The sequence below is a fragment of the Mus musculus genome, chromosome 1 (genome assembly GCF_000001635.26).
Source record: "Mus musculus strain C57BL/6J chromosome 1, GRCm38.p6 C57BL/6J".
NCBI classification, from domain to species: Eukaryota; Metazoa; Chordata; class Mammalia; order Rodentia; family Muridae; genus Mus; species Mus musculus.
The window spans coordinates 132,414,230-132,441,632 of NC_000067.6; the positions used below are offsets into that span (position 1 = coordinate 132,414,230).

The window sequence follows — 27,403 nt, forward strand, 5'->3', positions numbered from 1 at the left end:
GCTGGAAACTTTAAGACGATCCATGGCTTCCATGGCTCCTATACAGCTTTCAAACTCCTTTACATAAAATTTACATTCGTGCATTTGTGTGCCTCTGTGAATGTATGTGCATGCTTATGTGAGTGCCACAGTAAGCATGCAGAAGCCATACGACAACTTGTGGGAGTCTGTTTTCTCCTATTATGTAGGTTTCAGGGTAGAACTTAGGTTTTCAGCCTTGCAGACAGGTACCTTTACCTGGTGAGCCACCTCATTGGTCCCTTGAAGCTCTTTTTTTTTTTTTAAATCAACCTTTAAATTTATTGTTTATTTTATATGTATGGGCATTTTGCCTGCATGTATGTCTGTGTACAACATGGAGAGGGTATCAGATCTCCTGGGACTGGACTTACAGTTTGCCTGCATATATATATTATGCATGTGTGTCATGTGTGTGCCAGGTGCACAAGGAGGCCATAAGAGGGTTTTGGATCCTAAACACTAAAATTACATATGTTTGTAAAGCACCATGTGGTTGCTGATTGCTGGGTGCTGGGAACTGAACCTGGTTTCACCTTGGTGCTGTGAACGGAGCAAGCAGTGCTTTTAATCACTGAGCCCATCTCTCCAGCCCCAACACACACACATCACACACATCATACCATCACACCATTGCACACACACATCCCATCACACACACATCACACCGTCACACCATCGCGCACACACACACAGGCTTGTGCACACTCATGCACACTCCTTCCTCTATCTCCCAAAGGTTAGGTTGCAGGCTTGTATGACCATGTGTACTATATGCAGTTACTGGTGATTAAACCCAGCATTTCTGCATGCCAAGCAAGCACTGAGCGACGCCTCGAGCCTAACCTTAAAAATTTAAAATAAACAAGACGTGGCTTCTTGCAGATCAAAAGTGGTGATATGTGCTTCCACATATTCAAACGATGCATACATTTTGTTTTCTGCAGCAAAGCCCCAGACTTCCATCAGTAAAGGACCTGCTCAAAACATGCCATCCATATGGCCAAACACTACCCAGTTCAAATGCAGTAGATGTTTATGTTATGGTGTGACAGTCGGTATGGCTGTAACATAGTGTGTGTATGCTGTTCACTTATGTTTAAAGTACAAGTAGTTTTTTCAATGGCAGCTGCACCCTGAAGGGAACTAGGTGACTAGGAGACAGGAATAGAAAAACTAAGGGAGATTTAGTCTTCCTCATACCATTTGTACCTTCTGACATGTCTTCCTCTTCTTCTTCCTCATTCTCCTCCCCCTCTCCCCTTTCTCCTGCCCCAGAGGTCGTAACTCTGTAGCTAAGTCTGGCCTGGCCTGGAACTTGATATGGAATTCAGGCAGATTTTGAACCTCACCATCCTCCTGTGTCAAACACTAACTTAATTTTTTTTAAGATTTAGTTTTATTCTGTATATAGCTGTTTTGCCTATGTGTCTGTACACCATGTGTGCAGTGCCCACAAAGACCAGAAAAGGGCATCATGTCTCTTGTTTTTGGCTACCATATGGGTGATGGGAATTGAACCTGGGACACCCAGGAAGAATAGTCAGAACTATTTGTTTATTTATTTAATGTATCTGAGGGCACTGTCGCTCTCTTCAGACACACCAGAAGGGGGCATTGGATCCCATTACAGATGGATGTGAGCCACCATCTGGTTGCTGGGAATTGAACTCAGGACCTCTGGAAGAGCAGTCAGTGCTCTTAACTGCTGAGCCATCTCCCCAGCCCCCAGTCAGAGTTCTTAAGCATTGAGCCATCTCTCCAGCCTTCTCCCAATTATTTCTAAAATATAAAGTACTAATAAAGACTAGTTTTGTGATGTCGAAATGAGGTCTAGTTATGTAGCTTAGGGTGGCCATACCCTTGGGATTACCCTTCCTTGGGCTCCTGAGCGATGGGATTACAATTGTGTCTTCCCATGTGTATCTCATGCAGATAGATTCTTCCTCCAACCTAAGGTTTCTCTCCACTGATCCCCTAACTAGAAATCTTTGTGATGACTCATCCTGCATTGCTTTGTTAGAATAGAGACAGGGTCTCACTATGTATGTAGCCTTGTCCATTCTGGAACACACTCTGTTGATCAGGCTGGCTTTGAACTCACAGAGACCTTCACGCCTCTGCTTCCAGAGTACTGAGTCTAAAGGCATACACCACCACACCCAGCCCATGTTCTATTTTTAAATAGTGCTCTTACACTATCAACCTTTTTTTTTTTTTTAATTTCCATTTGTGTTCTCACTTCTGTTTTACCAAGCCTTTTGGAAAGCAAGGGGAATACAACTTTGCAAAGAAGAGAAATGGCCAGAATGTGCAAAGGGAGGCGTAAATGGGAAGGAACACAGGGCTCCTTTTTTGCAGCTAGCCTACCTTAAAGTGCAGGCTCATTTGAATGCGTGATCTTTTAAAAAGTGCAACAAGTTACAGGTTAAAGCCTTCACATTTCACATTGAGCCCAAGTTACTCAAAGTTCAATCAGGTGAAGAGGTGACTGGTGTCAAGTTCTGTCCCGTTTGTGGCTTGTGTGTCATGGAGTCCGTGACAGTCTGCGTCGATGGAAGTCTGGCACACTGACAGAAGCCTTGTTAAGATAATCAGTTTAGAAGGCTACTAACTTCAACTTCCCCTTACCCCTGCCGACTGTACAAGAAATCAACTGTCCTTTCTCTTAGGTCTCACCCACCCTTTCACACCCCTACCCCCTTTCCACATCTAGAGCAGGAAAAAAAAAAAAGAAAGAAAGAAAGAAAGAAAGAAAGAAAAGAAAAGAAAAAGTAGACTGTAACACAAACAGTAGAGTTTTCACTATTCTCCGGGTATTTTCAACCAATTCTCTATTATCTGTTGTAACCATTTGGGGTAACCACAGACATATTTTGTCCTCGGCCTTATTTCCTTCTACTTATTAAAATCTTTCTTTCTCCTAGATTTGAGGTACCCCATTTCTGCCGGGGTTCATACTCTGCGGGTTCTGCCTTTCCTTAGGAATTCGTGTACAGTGCAAGAACACCTTTTAAACGAGAAGAGTGTAAGCACAGGGATCAGTAGGGTCCACCCGCTAGCTTGCTTCCCTGTGGGCGTTGTGGCATTCCACCCAGCCCAGACTACAAGTCCCAGGAGCCCGCGCAGCGACGGTGCCTCTGTGAGCTCGTCCCTGGCTCCGCTGGGGAGCGGAGTAAGGTTCTGGCCGGAGCCAGGCGCTCTGGCTGCTCAGCCGCGGCAGTGACGGAGGCTGGAGGCCGCGCGGAGCGCCGGCAGGGGCGTCGGGAGGCGGATTCCGCCTTCTCTGAGCGCTAGGGGGCGGGAGGAGGGGGCCGGGCCAGCGGCTCAGCCAGCCGCGAAGACAGCTGGCTGAGCGATGGAGGCCGACGGGCAGTCATGGGCCGGCGAGTCCGTGTCGGGCCCGGGTCCCGGAGGCGGCGGAATGATCCGCGAGCTGTGCCGGGGCTTCAGCCGCTACCGCCGCTACCTGGGACGGCTGCGGCAGAACCTGCGAGAGACCCAGAAGTTCTTCCGCGACATCAAGTGCTCCCACAGCCACAGTTGTCCCTCCTCCCCCGCGGGCGGCGGAGCGGCCGAGCTTGGCCCTGCCGGCGACGTCGCCGAAGCCCCGCTGCCGGCGGGTAAGGACAGGCCCGATGGAGAGAGGAAAATCGGAGGGTGGCATCTCCGTCAGCAAAACAACTCCAGGAGGAGGCGGCCAGTAGGAGAGGGCCGCGGGGCGGCGCGAGGCCTGGGCCTCGGGGATCTTAGATGAGGTGGGAGGATACCCTGGGGAGAGGTGGCAAGGGCTCGAGACCGGGAGGCAGAATTCGAAAAGGCTAAGCGGAGAGGTGAGAAAGTTGCTTTGAATTGGGGTGCTTGGTATGGGGACCGAGTCCCCGGTTAGGTGTTAGGTTGGGTGTTTCTGAAGTCTCTGGGCGCCTTCGGACTGCACTGGTATGTGAGTGTGTGAGCGCGCGGGGTTTGGGTGTGTAAAGTGCTTGCAATCCAGTCAAGAGGCAGCCCTGCGAAGATGTCCTCTAAATAGGATTTGGAGTTGCCAAAGAAAAGGATATTTAATGGGTGTTAGAAATTAATTGGTCAGAGATGTTACTTATGGTGAAGGAGTTAAGAAATGTTTTGTTGTTGTTTTTGTTGTTGTTATTGTTGTTGTTGGGAGTGGAGTGGAGTGGGGCGGCCCTGAGCCCTTGAAAAACTTGCCCTTCTTGACTTGATTCCCCCCTCTCCTCCAACCCCTCGGGATGTATCAGAGGCCTCAGATCACTTTAAATACTGCAAGATCTTTGATCCTCCTTGAACTGCAATTGGTGGGGAACTAGAGGGTTTAACTTTTACCACCTTCTCCTTAGGAAGTTGATGAGAGAAGCCACTGACTTTCCATGTGGGTAGGTAGACGGGGCACAACCTAACAGCAGGTATGTCCTTGGTTTGCCTTTAGTGATTCTCGAGCTGCAGTGTAGATTAAAATAACCTCAGGAGTGTATTAAAAATGCCATGTCTCAGGTTGTGTCTTATGGATTCTGGCTGTGTAACCATGGTGGGGGGGTCCTAAGAGTCTAATTTAGCAAGTCAAAGATATTGGAATCTGATACAGGTGTTTTATTATCACTTAAGGTGAACTTGTGAGTTGGACCCTATACTCTTTGTTGCATGTTTAAGAACGTTGTCTGAGACTACAGAAGGGGGTGTTTAAAGACATGCTGGTAAGTCCTGATAGGGCCCTCAATGGTACTGTTCTATTGCCCAGGATAGCAATTTAAAGAGCCCTTGTTTTGGGTCAGCATGATAGCTTAGCTGGTACATGTACCTGCTGCCAATCCTGATGCCCTGAGTTGACCAGGAGAGAACCTACTCTTGAAAGTAGTCTGCTGACCTCCACATATAGGCCACTGTGCATACACACATGTGTGTGCACTCGCACACACACACACACACACACACACAGAGTATAGGTATTTTAAAAAAAAATTTTTTTTTTTTTTTTGAGACAGTGTTTCTCTGTGTAACCTTGGCTGTCCTGGAATTAGTTCTGTAGACCAGGCTGGCCTCGAACTCAGAGATCTGCTTGCCTTTGCCTCCCTGTGCTGGGATTACAGGTGTGCACCACCACCTCCAGGCAAAAGATCTTATTTTACTTCAGGACATAAAAAACACTAGAGTGATAACTACTTTTCTGAAGTTGTGCTTTTGACACTTCTAGACGCTGTCTAGAGCAGTTGGTGAGGCAGCTCATATTTTTCAATGGACCCAGAGTTTGGCAGCAACTTCTTCCGTCAGAAGCTTTGCTTTAAAAGCCCTCTGTTTCTGCCCTTACTTTAAAGTGACTGTTTCAGAGTTACTCTTAAAAACAAAACAAAACAAAACAAAAAACCAAAACCTAGAAAACCAACTCAGAATAGATTTAATTTAGAGAGTTGGAGATTTTCAAAATTTGAAGCATCTTGGTTGGCTTTTGTTTTCTTTAAAGGCAAACCTAAGACATACAAAAACACCTTTGTATTTTGCTTAATTGGCTTTTCTGGTTGACTGCATCGTGATCTAATTTTTGCATATTTAAACTTTCTTCACCCTTTGGAATGTGCCTATCTCTATAAAATCCGAGGAGGACACAGATGAGAGGGTATGGAACAAATTGATTTTGTTCCATACCAGCATTTTACATTTTGAGGGTGAGGCTGCACCAGAGTTTTTAAGTACCTCTTTCTGTGTCTAGCTGAAGGATGCTGTTGTCCTGGTTATTTAAGTAAAGGTGTTAGAAAGTAGAACCAGTCCTTAAAGGACAATTAGCCCTTTGTGCTAGCTGGAGCTTTTTGGTAAGGTCAAAGTCACTTGGAGGTTGTCTCAAATTTCTTTTGTGAGTGTTGGTTTCTGATTAATAGGGACTCAGAACATGACGGAAAGGGGCATTCAGTTCTTAACCTAACAAGCCCTCCTCTGCTTAATGCAGTGTAGTATTTGAGCAACTGAAAATTAGAGACTAACTATAATTTGAAGACACTGAACTAAAGAGGTGGCAACCTTAGAAATCAATTTATTATATTTTTTGTATGCCATTTGTCATAATATATAATGACATTTTTAAAAATTTCACTTTCAACCACAGAGACCTGGGAAGAATGCCAAACCTCTTATTTTGATAGATTTATATTCACTCAAGTCAGTGGCTGAGATGGGAAGATTGTATGTCCCAGGTCAGCCTGGGCGGTGTACTGGTGGTGATGATAGTGATATAGATTAAGTAGAACTCTTAAAATGTTGTTTTTGAAAAGAGTTTTGCTTGTACAAAGAAAACTGAAACATAAAAGAAAATTCTTTGGTTCGGTTCTCCCTCTGTTGTCCAAGTCATTTTATGTAGCTGTGGGGGAGAAACCTCTCAGTCTGTTGTGTTGTTTTGTTTTGTTTTGTTTTGTTTTCTTCTTCTGCTAGAGCATTCAGAAGCAATGAGATAAAGGCTTTGAACCCTTTTAGGAGAGGCAGGGTAGAGTATTACAAAATAGAAGGAAAAGTATTTGTCTTACTTTATGATCCAGTGTAGGTCCTGGCTATTGCAGTTTGTCTTAATCTTCTCCATTTTAAGACGTTGCGGTGACTCATATATGTCTGGTAGGAACTCTGTTGCTTGTGTTGCCTCCCTTTGGTCTTAACTGATCATAACTATGTCGTGTCACAGCTTCCTCATCTGGAGATGGAGGCTGTAATCGTCCTTACCTCTAGGATTGTTGGAGTTAATATTGCGCAGGTTTAGAGCAGCCATGCTAAGGTGCGTAAGTAGCAGCTATCTTTTGCTTTTGATGCGGTCTCACTGTGTTCTTCTGGGATGGTCTTAAGTTCCTCTGTTAAATGATCCCTCTGCCTCTGCATTCCCGGCTAGCCCCATAGTAGCCATTATTAAATAGATGTGTGAGTGCCTGGGATGTGCTGCTCAGTGGGCTACAGATGGGCGCTAAAGAGTCAAGACATTGGCCTTTTCTTAGGTGAGTGGGTGTCAGTCCTTCCCTCTGCCTCTTTCTTCTCCCTCTCCATTTCCTTTAAATAGAGTTTCAAAACGTAGCTCAGGCTGGTCTCTAACCTGTATCCTGCCTCACCAGAGATTGCAGGGGTGAAGACATACCTTTGGCTTACACTTTTCTCTTAAGAAAGACTATAAGTGTCGTCATTACAGACACCTATTTGTGTGTATTGGGTGGTGGACAAAAGAAGTTGGAGGCCTGAACTTGATCCTCTGCAGAGGTACAGTCTCATATAGATCCTCTGCAGAGGTACAGTCTCATATAGATCCTCTGCAGAGGTACAGTCTCATATAGATCCTCTGCAGAGGTACAGTCTCATATAGATCCTCTGCAGAGGTACAGTCTCATATAGATCCTCTGCAGAGGTACAGTCTCATATAGATCCTCTGCAGAGGTACAGTCTCATATAGATCCTCTGCAGAGGTACAGTCTCATATAGATCCTCTGCAGAGGTACAGTCTCATATAGATCCTCTGCAGAGGTACAGTCTCATATAGATCCTCTGCAGAGGTACAGTCTCATATAGATCCTCTGCAGAGGTACAGTCTCATATAGAATTCATGCACAGGCAGCAGGTAAAGCTGAGAGGAAAGCAGAAGGTAGAGTGGCTAGTGTTTACGTCTATTTATCTTCAAGACAGGGTCTCACTATGTAGCTTTGGCTGTCCTGGAAAATTCTCTGTACACCAGGCTAGCCTGGAACTCACAGAGATCCACCTGCTTCCGCCTCCCAAGTGCTGGGACTAAAGGTGTGTGCCACCACATCCGCTTGATTATAGGCCTTTTAAAAATGAACTTTAATCCTCAAATTGTTATAGCTGGTTGCTTCTTGTTATCCAAATAAATAAATAAATGTGTTTCCTCAGTATTCTGTGGCCTCTTTTGGTTACTGTTTTATATAGATGGGTTGTTGGAATTTTAGAAGCAAGGCACTAATACTGAAATCAGTGTCCTGGCAATCTGTATCAAAGGTTAGTCTGCAGTGGTGCTGTGCCTGTGACCCCAGCACTCCAGGAGGCTGAGGCAGGGGGATCTTGAGTTCAAGATCAGCCTGAGCTGTATATAGAGTTCCAGGTTATCCTGGGCTTCGTATGAGATCTTGTCTCAAAAGTCAAAACAACAAACAAAAAAGGATCACTTCTTACTGTATGATGTGGTGGTCATAATGCTCACCTTACAAAATTGTGACACTTAGAGAAAGTGGACACTACAGCTTGAGTGTAGATCTTAATAGATGTGGCTCTTGCCTGTGGTGGGAGGTGATGGACATTGGATTAGCAAGTGGGAGCATGTGCTTGCAGGGAAGGGGAGAGAATGAGGCAGAGGAATGTAGTGTGGGACGGGCGAAACAGCGCTGTGCTGGAGAATCCAGGTAGGCTCAGGTCTCCTGGCTCCAGGTCCAGTTCTGCTTCTGTGGCTCCTTGAGCTTTCCTACCTGGCTTGGGAATACAAATGCATTCTTCACAGAGACGGTTACAAATGAGTCCTCATTTGGGACCATGCTTTACTGCAGTGGAAGACCTTATTCAGTGAAGAAGATGTGGTCCAGCCTCCTCGGGTCTCCTGAGTGCTAAGATCAGAGCCTTGACATCCCCAGCTTTATTACTTATTTATTTTTTAATTGTCTAAGATTATGCTGGACACACTTAAAAATCCATGGACCATGTTGTAAAAACCATTTCCTATGTGAGTACACTATATTTACATTATTTTAACCCTTCCCTCTTCTTCCAATTCCTTTATGCTTCCCCCGACATCCTCCTCTCAATTTCAAATCTATTTCCTCTTCTAGGCACTACATACACACACCCCTCCCCAACCCCCACACTAACGCTATTGTAGCCAATTGGTATTGCCTGTATGTTCATGGGTTTAGGGCTGGCCACCTAGGCTTGGGCAACCCATCCTGTTTGTCTCTGAAGAAACTGACTTTCTCTCAGCAGTGAGGTTGAGGTCTTATAAACCTTTTCCCATGTTGACATGTTGACTGGTGTGACCTTGTGCAGGTCTCATGCAGTCAGCCATATTGTTGAGAGTTCATAGGTGCAACCATGCCCAGCATCTGCAAGCACTTTGTAAAGAAAATATGTATTGAGGTGTTGGAGAGATGGCTCAGCAGTTAAAATACTGGCTGCTCTTCCAGAGCACCCAGGTCTGATTCCTAGCACCCATACAATGATGGCTCACAATCTTTTGTAACTCCAGTTCCATGGGATCTGATGCTCTCTTCTGGCCTCCTCAAGTATTGCACACAGATGCTCTACGTGCATACATGCATGCATACATACATATAATCATTTATAGAAATTAAAAGTAAATAAAATCTTTAAAAAGAAACCACGTAGTTAAATAAAAATCCAGTATGGTTGTTAATTTTTGCTTGTGAACTCACTCACTCGCATATTCTGTCTCAGTAGACTAGGAGAATGTGGGAAATGTACTTTAAGACCACTCTTTTGGGGTTGAGAATGTTATGCAGCAGTAGACACCTGCATAGTATGTGCAGGGCCCCAGGATTGAGCCTTAGCGCTATAAAAACAACATAACTATCTTTTAAAAATAAAGCCTCAAAAACGTGTTATTGAAGTAAAGGAAAATAGAAGTTTCACATTGTGCTCACTGCTTCATTCCTACAGACCTGGGTTGTAATTCTTTCTTTCTTTTCGTGCTAGCTATAAGAATGTTCATCTTTCTCTGCCGACTAGATTGTGAGTGTCTAAGGCAAAAGAGTGGTTTCATGTCTGTGTCCTGGTCCAGTAGTGCTTATGGAATTGCTTTGTATATAATGGGAAAATACCTATTAAATTATTTCTATTTCTGGAAGATGCTACAAAATCAAATACAACGTAATTTTCCTTTCAGAAGACCATTTCCACACACTTGGGGATCTGGAGTTTTGTAGAGCCATCCATGTCTTACTATTTGGACCCTGGGTGCTTTTGATAGATGGTTATACTTGAGGCTCCTCCCCCCTTTTTTTTAAACTGCTTCAACTTTTTATTGAGTATGTTAGCAAAAGAGCTTTTTTACAAAACCCGACAGCACCATGCCATCACCAGGCTCCTGAATTTCTGCTCCCTTTGCTTCACTTTCTCCGCTGTGGCAGTGCCTGAGAGGGCGGGCCTGCCTGCTGGCTGCAGCAGCTGCTGGGCAGACCCACCAGTCCCTATTTACAGAGACTGTCCCCAGTGTTCCTTGTTGTTTGTTTTCCTGAGGTGGACTCTCATTCTGTTGCATGCTGGGGTGGTCCTAAACTAAGCTTGCATGATCCTGCTACTTCAGTCTCCTGAGTGGCCGGGACTATAGACACGAGCCATAATATCAAGCTGGGCTGAAGTTCGAGTCCGTGCCCTATGCAAAATAATTGTTTTCCTGTCCCTAAGAATGATTTTCACGAGATACCAACTAGACCAGAGCGCCATCAGTGTAGGAGAAGTAGGTTCTTAGAGCTCATGCACTCAGCAGCCCTTTATGGAAGCCGTTCTGCCCAGGGGCCTGAGATCAGTCACTCCAGACTGCAGTTAGGAAAGGATGGTTAATAACATCTCACCAGAGCTCGTCTACAGATGCTTTGCCTACACGCCAATCACCTGTCTTTGAAGGGATGGGGGAGGGCATACAAACCTGAAGACCTAAACCAGGCGTGATGGCACACACCTTTAATCCCAGTACTTTCGAGGCAGAGAAAGGTAGATCTCTGTGAGTTTGAGGCCAGCCAAGTCTACATAGAGAGCCTCAGAATGGCCAGGGCTATGCAGAGAGAATCTGTCTCAAAAACAAAACAAAGCAAACAGAAGACTGAAGACCCAGACTCCATATGGTAGAGGGAAAAAACAATTCCTCCTGTAAGTTGTTCTCTGACCTTTACAGGTGTGTGTACGATGCATAAATGTTCTCTCTCTCTCTCTCCCTCTCTCTCTCTCTCTCTCTCTCTCTCTCACACACACACAAAATATGGCATTGATCAAAAGAGTTGAAGAATGGAGGTTGACTCAGTAGTAGAGAGAGTTTACCTGATTGCAGGGCCAGGATCACTTTGAAAGGAGTTGAGGTACTCTAACACTGTGGGTAATGACTGTCATGTTTGTGAGGTCCAGTGCAGAATGCATCCCATCCCATTCCATTAGTGAGCTTCCCATCTCCACCTTTCTTAGAAGAATGTGAGGCTCCTTTAGAAATGTGAGTTCTCCGCCCATAAGGGTTACAAGACCCAATGTGAATTTACCCTGCGTGTGGGGAAATAGCATCTAAGACAGTGGGTTTTGTTTTCTCCATGGTACTGGGAGTTGGTACTGTGTATGGGGAAGGTGTCTTTCTTATATCCTGGAACTGGCTGGAGTCCCTTGTGGGGATACACAGGCTTAGTACAGGCCCTTTCTGGGCTAGAAGATTCAGTCTTTGGTGGTCTTGGGCTCTTAGAAATTGAGACCTGACAGATTCCCCAGCTCTGAGCCATGTGGCTGTGGGAATCTTTGGACCAGGCTCAATTTGGAGCTGTGCTTCTACTCCCTGGGGCACTGTTCCCTGGGCAGGAAGATGGAAGTGGGATGTAAGAACTGTCTTGCTTTTCACATGTCTAGCTAATTGATGCATCTGAATTGTTCTGAAGAATAATGTCTTGGTTATGTATTCATAAAAGCCTTTGATTTTTACAATACACTTCTTTTTAAAAAGTGCCTTTTATCTCTTTACTTGGATGGATGTGAAGTATCTAAATTTAGATTAATCAGATTAAGAGCTTTAATGCCTTACTTATGTCAGATTGACTCCACTTTGGTGGCTTTTATCCATTCCAGAGAGTAAGGAGAGAATTTCCCACAATTTCCCCCACCCCTCTCTTATCTCTTTTTCTCTCATCTTTCTCTCTTTCCCTCTGTCTCCCCATTCCCACCCCTGACTTTGCAGAGCCCAGATGCCGCTAGGTTACAAGACTTGTTTTTATGAAAACTCTTTCTATTCAGATTAGAGAGACCGCAGCTGGACTTTTCTGATCTTTCTCTTTAGGACTATCCTGTAAAATACACGTTGGCTTTAATATTGTGAAGATAGGAAGGACAAGGAAGGCTGTGGAGAACAGTAGCCGCCGGTTGGAGCAAAGTCAGCCTTAGTTTTTGGCATACAAAGCCCTCTGAGAAAATGATTTCACTTTCTCGTGAAAAAACAACTGACCTGCCCTCTGGTGCTTATTCCATGGGAAGACATAGACATTCCTACTAGTCTAACCTGGAAAAGCTGGCTTCTTAAGTGTGGGAGGGAGGATGCCTGTACTCCTCAAGGAACAGAGGGGCCACCTGCAGGCACTGTGAGGTCAAGTTTCTCTGTGGGGCTCTTCACTAATTAACTTGTAAGTAAGTCTGTTGGAGTACCGCTGCCTTGTATTATGGATATGGATTCTAAGTTTCATTCTGAACAACGGAGATCAGTGTCCTGAAGACACCTTCTGCCCCCAAGAGGAAGCAGTAAACCTAAGGAAGATCCCAGAGGGCAGGAGTGAGAACAAGGAAGGAACTTGGTTTATTGGTTGATTGGTTGATTGGTTGGTTTGAGACAGGTTTCTCACTGTAACAGCTTGACTCTCCTGGAACTCACTTTGTAGACCAGGCTGGCCTCAAACTCACAGAGATCCACCTGCTTCTCCCTGCCTAGTGTATTGAAGTCGTGTGCTACCATCACCTGGCTAAGGCAGTGTTATTAAATTGTTTAAAAATATACCAAATCCTGTTACTGTATTTGATGATTTGTCCCTGCAGAGAGAAGTGTATCTCTTGATCTCGTATTTCCAGAGATCTAGACCTGTGTCTTAACTAGATGTCCTTTTGGGCTGTTTAAAAAAAGTATTTTGAAATAATTTCAAAGGCACATAAACACTTTGAGAATCATGAAAAGAACTCATATATTTGCTTCATACAGTTATCCAGTGGTTCATGTTTCCCAGTTGACGAATGTTCCCATACTATGTCTTATCTTTTCAGAGCCTTTTAAGAGCAAGATGCAGGCCGGTTGTGTCATCTCTAAACTCTCCAGTGTTCAGTTCACCCCATCAAGGACACGCTTCCACACACTGCTCTCCAAATCAGGCAGTTAGTGTGGAGTCACTCCATCCAGTCCTTCTTCATTTGAGCTTGCTGACTCCCAACATGTCCCTGGCATTTCCTTTGAACACATGGGGCTTTTAGTTGTCACTCCTCTTCAGAATCCCTTAGTGAGGAGCAATTTCTTTGCCCTTTCCCTGACATCTGTGTCTTTGACAAGTTAAGAGAACAGGCCTTAATTGTGTACATGACCTTAATCTCTGTCGTGAGCCCTCATCAGAAATTTCAGAGAAATGACTGGACAATTCCACCCAGAGCCCGTGGTGCTGCTTCTGTTTAGGAGATGCTAAGCTTGCTCACTACTTAGGCAGGTACCCTCTGGACATCTACGCTTTAACTTCATCTCTCCCTTGGCTCTTGATTAACCCTTTGTGGGAATGTTCTTAGATTTCACCGAAAGCCTGTTCCTCAAAACCCTTCCTTCCTCTAGACCAGCATTTCTCAAGGCAATGAGCCCTTTGGAGTCGAACGACCCATCACAAGAGTCTCCTAAGACCATCAGAAAACACAGATATTTACATTATGGTTCATAACAGTATCAAGATTAGAGTTATGAAGTAGCAACAGAATAATTTTATGGTGGGGGTCACCACAACATGAAATGTATTAAAGGGTCACAGCGTCGGGAGGCTGAGAGCCACTGTTCAGAACCTGACACCCTGAGAGTATTCAGTTGCTATTCTGCTGTGAAGAGCTTTACTTTTTTATCAGTGTGCTCTTAGATTTGGGGTTTTCTTCTAGGTGGGTTATAACTTTCAGTTCTTTTTATTTTATGCATAAATTATCCTGTTTGGTTAGTGACTGCTCCTTCAGGCCGATTCCAGTGTCCTTTTGGTATGTCCTCACCTTTGCATTGCTCCTAAAGGTTAATTTGCTTTCTCACCAATTGCAAACTCTAAGGCCTCCGTGAAGCATATACCTGGCTTCCTTCGAGGAATTGTTTCCATTTCTGCATCCATAATAGTCTCTGTTTCTGTTCCCTGTGCACTACCATGGGGTCAGGAGCACTTTCGCCTTTCATTTAGACAAGACTTATGGTAAATTACCATAAAAGCACATATTATATGTGTATACACACACACACACACACACACACACACACACACACACACACACACATGTTAAGTTAAAATTAGATAAATAAACAAAAAGAAAGACAAAAGAAAACAAAACCAAACCCCTGAAGTATGGTATGGTTGTGATGGCAAACACGTATAACCCCAACAGAAGGAAGGAGGATTGTTAAGTTGGAGGATTGGAGGACAGCCTAAGCTATGGAATGAGGCCCTGTCTCAAACAACCAAACAACCAAGTGAACTGAGAAAGGAAGTGTACTTGGGCACCAGCTGAATTGAGACTTGAATGACTCTGAAGTCTCGTCAGTCAGTGTCACCTTCCCTTCTCCACCCCAAGGGTCATAACCCAGTATCCTGTAGCAAAACCAGGTTAACAAGAGTTAACAGTGAGGGATTGAATTGGAGTTTTATATGCACAGAGCTTCAAAAATGATGGCCCTAAATCTAGGGAACGTAATTGTGGTGCTCAGGTTTAGTGAAGAGGGGACAGCTGTGTAGAAGAACACTAGCTGGGTATGATGTACTAGTATAGACAGTATGGCCTATCTGTTCGGTTTTTATATAACCCTGTTTCCTCTTAGCATGCAGCAAGACACTGCTGAGATCAAGAGAAAAATGAAAGATGGTGGCTCATATCGGTAATAACTTTGGAGGAGGGTAGAAAACTGAGAGGCAGAAGAATCAGGAGAGGGACTTTATTTCAGAGGCCTTTCAGTCTTTAAATTGAAGTATTCAGCATGACAAAGCACCATATTTTTTGGCAGTCTATTCTGGGTCCCAATAAGATGCAGTAGTGTAAAAAGGAAGACAGGCGTCATGATATTCTAGATAGTACCATGAGCTGATGTCCCTGTCCTTTGCTCACCGTGAGTATATATGATTGATTGGAGTGGGAAACAAGCAGGAAGGGGTGTGAGTGGGTGCAGCCCATGTGCCATTTCTGCAGATGTAACCCAGTGTACCCTAACAGGGCACTAGTGACATGAAATGCCACTTCTCTTTTTAGGATTCATACTTCAAACAGTAATACACCCTGGCTGATGGGAAGAACATTCAGAACTTCTTAGAAAAGCATCTGCAGCTTCTTAGAAAAGAGATCCCAGAAGTCTATAGAAACTACTAGTGGTCTCGAGTGTGCACCAGTCAAAAGTAATTCTGCTTATTTGTTTGTTTATTTGTAAGATTTACCAAGTATAGTGGCGCATGCCTTTTATCCTAGCTCTCGAAGATGGAGGTAGGTGGATTTTCATGAGTTTGAGGCTAGCCTGGTCTACATAATGAGTTCCAGGACAACCAGGGCTACAAAGTGAGACCCTGTCTTGAATCCTGACCCCTTCCTCTAAGAATTTAATTTCATTCCTATGCATTCTGTGTGTGTCGTGAGTCTCAGATACTTGTGAGGCCAAGAAAGAGCTTGGATCTCCTGGAGCTAGAGTTGCCTGTGTTGCTTATTGTGAGTGTTGTGACATGAGGGAGTGTGAGATTGTAAGTTGTCTGATAGGAGGGATAGGACCTGACCTCATGTCCTCTGATAGGGTAGTAAGTGCTTTTGACCACCAGAGCCATCTCTCCAGCCCGTTTGTTTTTTATACAGCTTCTTTTTTTTTTTTAAGATTTATTTATTTTATGTATGTGAGTACACTCTTGTTGCCTTCTGGAACACCAGAAGAGGGCATTGGCTCCCATTAATGGTTGTGAGCTACTATGTTGTTGCTGGGAATTGAACTCAGGGCCTCTGGAAGAGCAGTCAGTGTTCTTAACCTCTGAGCCATCTCTTCAACCCTTTTATACAGCTTCTCTTTACAGCCCAAGATGGCCCAGACTCCTGACCTCACTGCCCCCACTTTCCTAGTGCTGAGATTGCAGCGTGAGCCACCATGCTGTGCCCTCGGCTTTATTCCTCATGATCTGGAGCAACATTCATAGGGGCTGTAAAGTTTGTTTTAAACTGAAGTCCTGTAATTAACAAATTTTGTTGTTTAGCCCTGGCTTGGGAAATGGCCAAGGTTGGGGCATTGCCTTGTGTGGTTGCTGAGACCAAGGTACAGCTCTGCACAACCTTTTTAGTTCCTTAAATAAGTGCAGAAGCTCAGCTGTTTTCTCTTTCTCTCTCTCTCTCTCTCTCTCTCTCTCTCTCTCTCTCTTCCTTCCTTCCTTTCTTTTTTCCTTCTTTCTCTTTTTTAAAAGCCTATTTCCTAATTTATAAATGAGGACAAAAATTATCTGGTAGAATCAAGTACTTTGAGATGAGGCAAATAACCTCTAGATCAATGTATAAAAAGAGATGAAAAATACCGTCTAGAGCAGATCCACAGGACAGCCTACTCCTTTGTTTGCACTTCTTCCTCCTAACTTGCAGTCTTTATTAGAAGGAAATTCAGTCAAGGTAACTCTGTATTTAAGAACAACCACCATGAAGAAAGACAGAGAGATTAAAGCCTTGGTTTGCACTTAGGACAATTTGATTTGAATTTTCCTGCAGTCAGAGTTGGCAGGGTTAATGTGCGCCAGCTGCGAAGCCTGCTGCTGCCTTCTGGCAGCCCATATGCAGATGCTGCTGTATTAATTACCAGAGAAAACCTGATTAACTCACAAGTCCTATAACTGTCTGCCAGGTGCCTGCTGCAACTCGGAAGCAGGTTGCCTTCCTCCCTCCAATGTCAGGCACAGCTTTTGATCTGTTCTTTAGAGATATGCTAAGACTATATTGTAGGTCCTTAGAGCCCCTGGCTAGTCTAGTCACCTTTGATCTGTGTTTAATAGTTCAGGAAGAGCTTTCATAATTAAATTTACGCACAACTTAAAAATAAAAACAGCCAGACATGGTGACACCGGGCTTAGGAATTAGAGGCAGGTGGATCTCTGAGTTCCAGGCCAGCCTTAACTACTTAGTGTCCAGGTTAGCCAAGGCTACATATTCTGAAACTGTAATAGCAACAGCCAGCAGACCAGTTAAAACTAGAATTTAAAATTGGAAAGAGTGGAGCTGGAGAGATGGCGCAGCGGTTAAGAGTACTGACTGCTCTTCCCAAGGTCCTGAGTTCAAATCCCAGCAACCACATGCTGGCTCACAACCATCTGTAATGAGATCTGATGGCCTTTCTTGTGTGTCTGAAGACAGCTACAGTGTACTTAGACATAATAATAAGTAAATAAATCTTTTTTAAAAATTGGAGTGTTAAAGATGGTCTGACTCTCAGTTCATAGATGAGCAGTGTGAGGATCAGACATCAGACACCCCGCCCCCCAGGGCTGCTCCCTGTGCCAGCTATGCTCTTTTCCAGGGAAGGAAGATGATCGCATCTGTTTTCAGCTTCATTTCTATCATGCACTTATTCAAATCTCACAGACAGCTTAGAGAGCCGTGGAAAAGCTTCATTCGAGAAGGAGAGGGCTTGGATAGTGTTATGTTGAACACCAAGAGACAGCAGTGCCCATGCTAAGGGCCTTCGCAGCTCAGTAGGTTGCACATGGAACCCTGGCAGAGTGCCTGGCAATGGGAGGCAGACCTGGGCTCAAGCTCAGCCCCCGTGCCATTGCACTCGTCTTGGCTGCTTTGACTGTTTGCTTCTGCAGACTATTTCTGTAGGCGAGCTGGAGCACAGGAAGGTGATGATTTAGGTCGGATGAATAATGGGGTGTGTCCCTGCGGTTGGGCTGATGCAGCAGGCTTTATTGGCTTTTCTGTCGCTGATAGTTTGTGTCAGAGGTGTTGTCCTGAAAGGGGCTCCATTGGCTTCATTATCCACTCTGCTAGAGGGAGCAGCAGTGTTAGAACTCACTGAGGGCTGTCAGTTTGCTTTCCTTATAAAACAGCTTCTATGATAGGAACGGCAAGGCCGTCAGTTGGACAGACACTTGTCACTTAAGTGAGAGTCTGGCGAGGGCCAGGAAAAAGGAGGAGACCAGGATCTGTAGGCGAGAGTGAAGGCAGGCTAGCTGACGAACTCTTCAAATTCTGCAGTTGTTTTCTTCACAGCAACTCTCTGTGGAAAGATGGGGTGTTTTAGGAGTGCTGCCCTTTGCAAATGTAATAGAGTCACTTTTGTAGACAACTCTTTACAACCAATGAATTCTGACATGGAACAAATAGACAACTTTCAAACACTGTCAGTCATTGTGTTGGGTGCTGAGGATGCAGAGAATTGGGAAATTTCTTCATGGTTTGATTCTTAGAAACAGTAATAGAAGAACCTCTGCTCTGTATGATATACGTTATGATATAAGGTGAATGAAGGTACGTGGGACTCAAGACTTGCCCATTGTCCTTTCCCAAGTGGTCACTCAGAGAAGTGTTTGTGCTTTCCTGCTTTAAGTGTATGCCAGGGATTAGACCAGCAAGTAGTCTGGTATTCACTCTTGTACTTACTAAATACCTTGCACAGAAATGGGCACTCAGGGAACGCTCTCTACATTTCTAGAGGTGCCCATCTCTTTCCCACGAGAGTAGATTTCTTGTTTTAGTGTTGCTGACAGATGTACTGAGGCCAAGTGCTGCATTCGTAGATAGGCATGGGACAGAAGACCATAATGAATGTAGAGAGGGACAGACCTCTTAAACTTTTCTGGTGATGTCACTTGTGGAAGATAGGGAGCAGGAGACAGGTACATTGTGAAGTGGAACTACCTTTTCAGTGAGTCAGGCCTCTTGCTTGTTGCTTCAGGACTAAAACAGCCCACAGATGGTTTGATGTAATATCTTGTTAGGTGACTAAGGCAAGTAGTCTCTCAGTATTACCACCTTAAGCGTAGCTGTCGGCAGATCCCGCAGCTGAAGCAGCGTGAGAGTGGTGAATACTTGCTTGAGCATTTCCAGGAACCAACGCCATATTCTTTCCCAAACAGGCTTTCAAACGCTTTGGTCTCTATAATACTCCTGAAATCTGTTTGAGGAAGTGAGCCCTTTAGATTAATGGTGGTATCCTCAAAGGAGATTATTTTTAAGATAACATCTCTTAGATTTGCCTAGATTTTATCCTGCTAGGCAGTTTTGTCCCTCTGTTTTACTCATGGTCTTTTAGCCGTCAACAGAAAGAGTATGGCTTGATTAGGGAGTTATAGATCTCAGTTAAGCATCCAGTGTCCTGAGAAATCTTGGCAGCTGGGGTGCTGTTGGCAGCTGCCAGGGTAATGAGCTGCAAAGCGGTAGTGCCCAAGCCATCCGGAGAGCTGTCCACTGCCCCTCCTCCCATGTAAAGTAAGTTTACACGAGGAGCGTAAAGCTAAGACTGCATAGGGTAGGGATTTAAGAGGACTGTGCATGCAAACATTATGCCTTCTATCAGAAGGAAGGTTTTCATTTTTATGCATTTATTTCTATTTGGATTCAGACCCTAGTTATTGCCCAAGTTAATAATCTTATATTTGTGATGGAGTCTTTAAAACTCCTTAAGATGTCCCTCCACTATACAAAAGAGGAGGGGCTATCAGGCCACTGCCACCTTTTGTAGTATGCAGCTTGTTTTCCATGATGAGCTGGCCAGGTGACTCTCTCTCTGACATTTGAAGAACGTTTTCTAACTAGTGAATTTTCCCAATACCTCCTTTAACCAAAAGTCTCCTGGAAGTGTTCCCTCTAGGGCTCTGCCATTCAAGGTGAGTTTCTAAGTCTCTCTATCCCCTCACTCTTTATCTCCTTCTTTTTTCTCCACTTTCCCCATCCCCCTACTAGGCCAGCTGAGCTGCATTTCCTTCCCACCCATGGAAGAGACGTATCTGCAGCAGCTTGTGGACCGCCTTCCCTGTATACTGATCCTCGGCCAGGACTGCAACGCCAAGTGCCAGCTGCTGAACCTGCTGTTGGGGGTGCAGGTGCTTCCCACCCTCAAGCTGGACAGTGATGAGAGCTGTAAGCTTCGTCGCCTCCGCTTCACCTATGGGACTCGGACTCGGGTCAGCTTGGCGCTCCCCGGTCAGTATGAACTAGTGCACACGCTAGCTTCACATCAGGACAACTGGGAGACTATCCCTGAGGAGGACCTGGAGGTTCAAGAAGACAGTGAGGACGCTGCTCATGTGCTAGCTGACCTCGAGGTGACAATGCATCATGCTCTCCTGCAGGTACCAGCTCACACAGCCTTACCAGCTGCTTTTCTGACTGTTTAGAAAAGTACCTGGTGATGGGTTCTGGGCTCATGTGGTGAGAGGACTGTAATCCGTGAAGCTGAATGAGAATGGGGTGGCAGTTCCATGCCTCTGCGAGTCAGTTGCAGGGCCCTGGGGACCATTGTCTCCACCAGACAGGAAAGGATATATGTGCTCCCTGCATCTTGACAAGGTCTGACAGGGTAATTATTATCAAAGTTAGGGGGGCCCTTTCACTTTAGTAAGAAGGGATTGCTGGAACTGTCTCCAGCCATCTCTTTCTAAAGGGACAGTAAGACGATAAATAGTTAATATTCTTCGTAGAACTGAGACCATGGGAGAGATTTTATTGCTTTCTCATCAGTGCTAGCTGTTAATTTACTGAGTGGGGCAGCTCAATTCCCGACCTGACAAGGAACCCAGGCCTGATTCAATATAAGGGAACAAAGCAGTCCTTTTATTGAAGAATACCTTGGATACCTTGGCTTCTTTTTTCCGTAAACTTTTTTTTTTTTTTGGTTTTTTGAGACAGGGTTTCTCTGTAGCCCTGGCTGTCCTGGAACTCACTTTGTAGACCAGGCTGGCCTCAAACTCAGAAATCCACCTGCCTCTGCCTCTGCCTCCCGAGTGCTGGGATTAAAGGTGTGCGCCACCACGCCCGGCTTTACATAAACTCTGAAAGCAAGCACAGATGCTGTGCATCTTCTAAGCTATTCTGTTGTCTCTCCATCATCCCCGCCTCCTCACAAGAGGGCCTCCCCTCTTTCTCTGGCCTTCCATTCCTACTAGAAAGTTAGGAGTAGGCCATGGCTAGAGCAGAATTGGGGTTGGATGTGATGGTTGGGTCAGCATGGGTAGGATGAAAGAGTATGACGGTGCTCAGAATTCAGGGTTCATCATCTTGTCTGCCTGTGCTACACAGGATGTAAGTGTGGCCGGCCAGCTGGGGAGAGTGTTTCTGCCTTTGTTTGTCCCTCTCTACCTCTCTTGTGAGACACTCCATCTCCCTGAGAGTGAGTGAGTCTGTGGCAGAAACTGCCTTCTCACTTCCTTCTCATGCTTCTTTTACTTATATGTGCTGGAGAGGAATATGGAGCAATCTCCATGTTCTCTCAGTTCAGTTTGGTGGTGGCTTTCCTCTGTTTTCAGGCTCTCTACTGCTGAGTTACACACCAGCTCTATTTGGTTTACATTTCTAGGGTTCTATTTCTATCTGTGTATATATGTATGTATGTATGTATGTGTATGTGTGTATGTATGTCTCTCTTATCTATCATCTATCTATCTATCTATCTATCTATCTATCTTGGGGTGTTTATCCAGAGCAGTATGTCAGGTGCCTTCCTCAGTTACTTTCCACCTTATTTTTTCAGAGATCTATTTTTATTTTATGTGTATTAATGTTTTGCCTGTATGTATGTTTGTGCTTCACATGTGTGCAGTGCCTGTAGAGGCAAGAAGAAAGCTTGGATCCCATGGAAGTGGAGTTCTATAGAATTATTAGCTGCTATGTGGTGCTGGGACTCAAGCCTGGGTCTTCTGGAAGAGTTAACAGTGTACTTACTTGCCGGGCCATCATTCCAGTCCTTCTTCCTTAGTTTTAGAGACTGGGTCTCATTGTACCTGAAGGTTACTGTTGCAGCTAGGCTGGCCAGCCAGCAAGCCCCTGGGATGCACATGTCTCTGCCTCCCAACACTGGGGTTACAAGCCCTCCTCACCATGACTGGCTTTACAGGAATACTAGGGATTTGAACTCAGGTCTTGTGGTTTTCACAGCAAGTACTCTTACCTACTGAGCTGTCTCCACAGACCCTTGGTTTTGGCTTCTAATGTTAATTTACTTTTCTTCCATGAATTGAGTTGATATAACAGTCACTACAAGGAAAGCGCAAGTTGTTCCATGAGTATATATGTGAGCACATATTTTACTACTATGAGCTCCCAGAGTTTGCTGCTGATAGATCTGAAACACACACACATACACACACACACACACACACACACACACACACACACCCAAGATCATTATTGAGGACGGTACTAGGATTACAATACCAGAGCAGCCTTTTCTTGGTGTGGTTAAAATGAAAGTTCTCATCCTGAGAACTCTGATTTCTCGTGTTCTTTCCTGTGGCTGAAGCTTGCTTCCCTTAAGCAGTTTCTCCAGATTTGCTTTCTTCTCCAATGGTTTTGATGTGGAGCTGGGAGCAGACTCCAGGGATTCTAAGTTTAGCTTCCTATGATGCTAAGGCTGTGGGGGTGCCAGGTTGGGGGAGGGGTTGTGGCCTCTGTGGATTTGGCCACTGCTCTTTTACCACAGGCTTTCATCTGTTGAATAATCAGAGATGCTTAGCTCAATTCTTGGAGCAGGGCACAGCTACCCAAAGAGTGTGTATGCCCGTGAAAAAAGTATTTTGTTCAGCTCCAGTTATACTTAGGGTCAGTGAGTTCATGCTTCTATTTGAGTTGGAGAGGGGGTAGCAAAGAAAGGAAACATTTAGCTAAAGGAAGCCAACATTGAATTAGGGGAAATAGATGTCCCTTTGAGCTGCCAAACTATCAAAGCAGACAATGGTCATTCTTCTGAGATGTTAAAGTCCTCATAACCCTACCACTTTAGCATATTCCATAATAGACCGGTTTCAACTCACACTGCATGGTATTGCCAGCTTGTTAGTTCTGGATCCCCTGAGACTCATGGTTTGTATTTCAATAAGAGGAACATTGTTAGGCCATTAGTATTTGAGATCTTACCTAGTGTTTAAATGTGGCATTTTTTCCAGTTGGCAGCACATTTCATAATTCCTCATACAAAGTATTTTATATGCAAAAGTACTTTCCCTTCCCTACCCCCACCTACTTTCCGACATCTGCATCTACCCACCTCCTTTTAAAATTTCTTCTTACAGGGCTAATGGAATGGTTGTCTGCCTCACTCTTGTACAATCTGGTGGTAGTGGGGCTTGCACACTCATGCACACACACGCACACACACACACACACACACGTGTGTTTCTTTTGTAAAGATTCAATTTGCTCAGGCGAGGAGGATTCCCAAAGCCTCTGCAGTGCTTCCTTTATTGTGGCCGTTACATAATTTCAGTTGCTCTGAAGTTGTTCTTCCTCTTTCTTTTCCTCCTCCCCTCTCTCTTCCTCTCCTCCTTGTCCTCCTCCATCATCATCAGGTCTTGTTAATTATTTTGTACAAGCTGGCCTCAAACTCAGAATTCTTCTGCCTCAGCCTCCCACTCTTGAGATTCTAGATATGCGCCAGCACAGACAGCTGTGTTGTTCTGGCCTCATCGGTAGCTTGTCTATCCCACCAAAGGTTTCTGGACCTTTGGGAAAGGTCCTTGTCACCAGGTAGCTAGCCTGCCAGGAGCAAGGTTATTGGCTCATCATGATGTCCAGTGAGATATTTGAGGGAACTGAGGAAGAATAATACTTCCAGACAAGGTCTTAAGTATTTGTAACTAACCAGTTATAGAGATAAAATCTTCTCTTTATAAGCCTCAATTGTCAGTGGGAATAACCTGTTTTTAATACATACACTATTTTTTATTATATTTTAGCAGTTAATGCTCTCAAAATCCAGTTACCACAAAGCATCATAAGAAAACAAAAAAATTTTATACAAAAATTTAACTCTGAAATTTCTTTAGATTTTTGCTAGACTAGCTTCTCTCAAGTTCTAGCTAGTTATTGGCATTTATTCTTGTGCCTAATAAACAAATATTGTATGTTAACTTTCTTAATTAGGGCTTCTCTTGTTGTGATGAAACACCATGTCCAAAAAGCAAGTTGGGGAAGGAAGGGTTGTTTGGTTTATCCTTCTATATTTGACGTTCATCATTGAAGAAAATCAGGACTGGAACTCAAAAACAGAGCAGCAACCTGGAAGCAGGAGCTGATGCAGAGGCCATGGGAGAGTGCTTCTTCTGGGCTTGTTCCTTGTGGCTTACTCAGCCTGCTTTCTTATAGGACCCAGGACAGCCAGCCCAGTGCCTTTACTTAAATGCTGCTTTGTCTGCAGACTGTAGAAGCTAGATTAAAAGACAAAGATTTAGGGGTAAGAAGTAGAATAGAAGTCTGTGGCAAGATGCTGTTGGGAGGAAGGAGTGCACGGAATTTGGTCCAGATGGCTATTCTAAGAGGAAGGAAATGAGGGTAGTTAGACTATTCAAAGTAGAGAAGTAAAGAGAGATATTTTAGATAATTGAAGAAAAAATATTTTATGGGTCAGTAAAGGAGAAACTGAAATGATGTGTCAGGTAGGATATAGGATGTTCAGACCAACATTAAATCATAAATACCTTGGAGACAGTAAGCTTGTGCTCTTTGCTGAACATTCTTAGCTCCCCCCAGTACATACCATGTATATAGTGAAATGCAGCCATTCTGCTTACACTGTGTGCCAAGAAAACCAGGAACACCTACTATAGGCTGATGCACATAGTAAGAAGATGAGTAGCAGCTGGGCATGGTGGTGCACGCCTTTAATCCCAGCACTTGGGAGGCAGAGGCAAGCGGATTTCTGAGTTGGAGGCCAGCCTGGTCTATAAAGTGAGTTCCAGGACAGCCAGGGCTATACAGAGAAACCCTGTCTCGAAAAACCAAAAAAAAAACAAAACAAAACAAAAAAAAAAAAAGATGAGTAGTTTGGAGGAGAATTTGGGGGGTGGTTTCTGGGGATTGAACCCAATGCCTAGTGTATATCAAGCATGAATCCTATTAGTAAACCTCCAGAAAGGTTTTTGGTTTTTAAAATCCTTATCCAGGAGCTAGGATGTAGTTTAGTAGATGGCCTAGCAAGTTTTTGTCAACTTGACAAAAGCTAGAGTCATCAGAGAGGAGGGAGCCTCAGTTGAGGAAATGCCTCCATGAGATCCGCTCTAGGTAAGCCTGTGGGCGTTTTCTTAGTGATCAGTGGGGGAGGGCCCAACCTATTGTGGGTGGTACCACTCTTGGGCTGGTGGTCCTGGGTTCTATAAGAAAGCAGGCTGAACAAGCCAGTAAGCAGCACCCCTTCATGACCTCTGCATCAGCTCTTGCCTCCAGGTTCCTGCCCTGCTTGAGTTCTTTTTCTGACTTCCTTTGATAATGAACAGTGATATGGAAGTGTCATCCAAATAAACCCTTTCCTCCCCAGCTTGCTTTTGGTCATGGTGTTTTATCACAGCAATAGTAATCCTAACACTTGTGTAGTATGCACAAAGTCCTGGATTCTACGCCAACACAGCATCAATAAGGCATATCTGTAATTCTAGCACTCAGAAGGTAGAGGCAGTAAGATCAGGCATATTGGGCTGTCTTTGACTGTACAGAGAGTTTGGGGCCACCTGGGATATATGAAATCCTGCCTCAAGAAAATAATCCTGGGCCAGGTGTGGTGGCATACTCACTAATCCCAGCATTTGGGAGGCAGAGGCAGGTGGGTCTTTGTGAGCTTGAAGCCAGCCTAGTCTACATATGAGTTTCAGGATATCTGTAGCAATGTAGAGAGACTCTATTAAAAAAAAGAGAGAGAGAGAAAGAAAAAAAGGGGATCATAAAGTTTTATTGGTACCATAGTGGCCTTGCTATCTCTTAAAAGAACACTTGCTATTGAAGCTGTCTTTTCTGAGTTTACTATTCATTTGCCTTTGGCCTTCCAAGTTAGCTCTTGGGGGTTATCTGACAGTTTGAGGTCATAATCTTCCTCTTTCATCGTCTCCCTTTGCTACCACTATCATGCAACAGACTGACTTTTTCCTTTTTCCTTTCAGAACCTGTTATGTCTCCCTCTGAGGAACAGCTGGTGTAGGAAGGGAATCTTCCTCTAGTCGGCCTCAAGAGACGGAAAGGATTGTCAGTGGGCAGAAACTTGATTGTTAAGCTTCTTGAAAATATTTTCTCTGTGATTCTTTAGTGATCACATCAGCCATTCTTGGAAGATGCTATCTTCTTTCTTTCTTCCTTTTCTTTTTTTTTTTTTTTGTACTTTGCAGCCAGCATGCATAGAGTAATGGCATATGGTACCCTCTTTAACTGTTTCAGAACTTCCCTCACATCAAATCAGACAGTTCCTGATACATAGTAGGTCATCAGGAACTGATTAACAGCCTTTGTTGCTAGGTGGTTGAGGTACTATGTAGCAATCTGGGTTTGTCACTTAGCTGTGTGACTGTGTAAAGTAGGCCTAGTAATCCCTAGTTTTGGGATTGACACTAAAATGAGACAAATTGTATGAAGAACCCAGCGATGTTTGGCACATAGTAAACCAGCCTCTCCTCCATTTAGATAAATTAGTGGCTTGGGGCTTCTGTTTTGTTTTGTTTTTATTTTTCAAGACAGGGTTCTCTGTGTAGCCCTGTGTAAACCAGGCTGCCCTCAGATTCACAGAGATCCACCTGCCTCTCTCTCCCCAGTGCTGGGATAAAGGCCTGTGCCACTATGTCTGGTTTAAGCCAGTGTTCCTAAGAAGAGTTCCTTGACTGGATAGGTGGCTCAGTGGTTAAGAGTGCACACTATTCTTGCCTTGGAGCTGAATTCACTTCCCATTGGGCAGCTCATAACTGCCTGGAACGTCAGCTCCAGGGGATTGGACACCCTCCTCTGGCCTCTGCAGGTACTGCACTCACATGTACATACTCAGATACACACACACACACACACACACACACACACACTCTTTAAGAACAGAGTTCCTATTTTCTCAGTCATTTGCCTCTTCCCTGATAATCAGCCAAATATAGACTTTTCCTTTTTTTTCAAACTGAAGTCCTGTGCCAGCAACTTCTAGTTTTTATTAGAGATAAAATTCTTCACAATTCATTATGACTTGCTTTTATAATAAAACTGAAGGAGAAAGTTGTTTAAGAAAGTAAATAATACAGAGGCATATAAGAATTTAAGTCAGATCATTTGCTTTTCCATCTGTTTTCTCTTTGTCTGTGAACCTCGTAAGTGGTAGAATAAAGCTTTAGATTACTATTGAGATGAGCTTCTATCCATTCTCTGGGACAAAGCTCTGGGGTAGCCCCACCCAGTTTCTTAGGATGAATCTCATGGCCTAGAAACCCATTTACTTGAAGCTCCCCACATGGAGAATACTTGTACCAACCAGATTCTTATTATTTAT

At 44.3% G+C, this 27,403-nt stretch overlaps 1 protein-coding gene across 4 annotated transcripts in view; it reads left to right on the forward strand.

Moving 5' to 3' along the window:
• Positions 1-3,159: 3,159 nt before the first annotated feature.
• Positions 3,160-27,403, forward strand: part of Dstyk (dual serine/threonine and tyrosine protein kinase) — a 49,571-nt gene continuing 25,327 nt past the window's right edge. For 2 of the 4 annotated variants that reach the window (XR_387156.4, XM_017319684.2), the window contains exons 1-2: positions 3,160-3,641; positions 19,870-20,258. Coding sequence is in view for 3 of the 4 variants with exons in the window: in XM_017319684.2 (XP_017175173.1) it covers positions 3,377-3,641; positions 19,870-20,258 (654 nt within the window). In the remaining variant the exon portion in view is untranslated. Of the gene's footprint in view, positions 3,642-8,146; positions 15,348-19,869; positions 20,259-27,403 lie in introns of those variants that run through there. The other 2 variants (NM_172516.4, XM_006529356.4) reach the window with 2 other exon arrangements.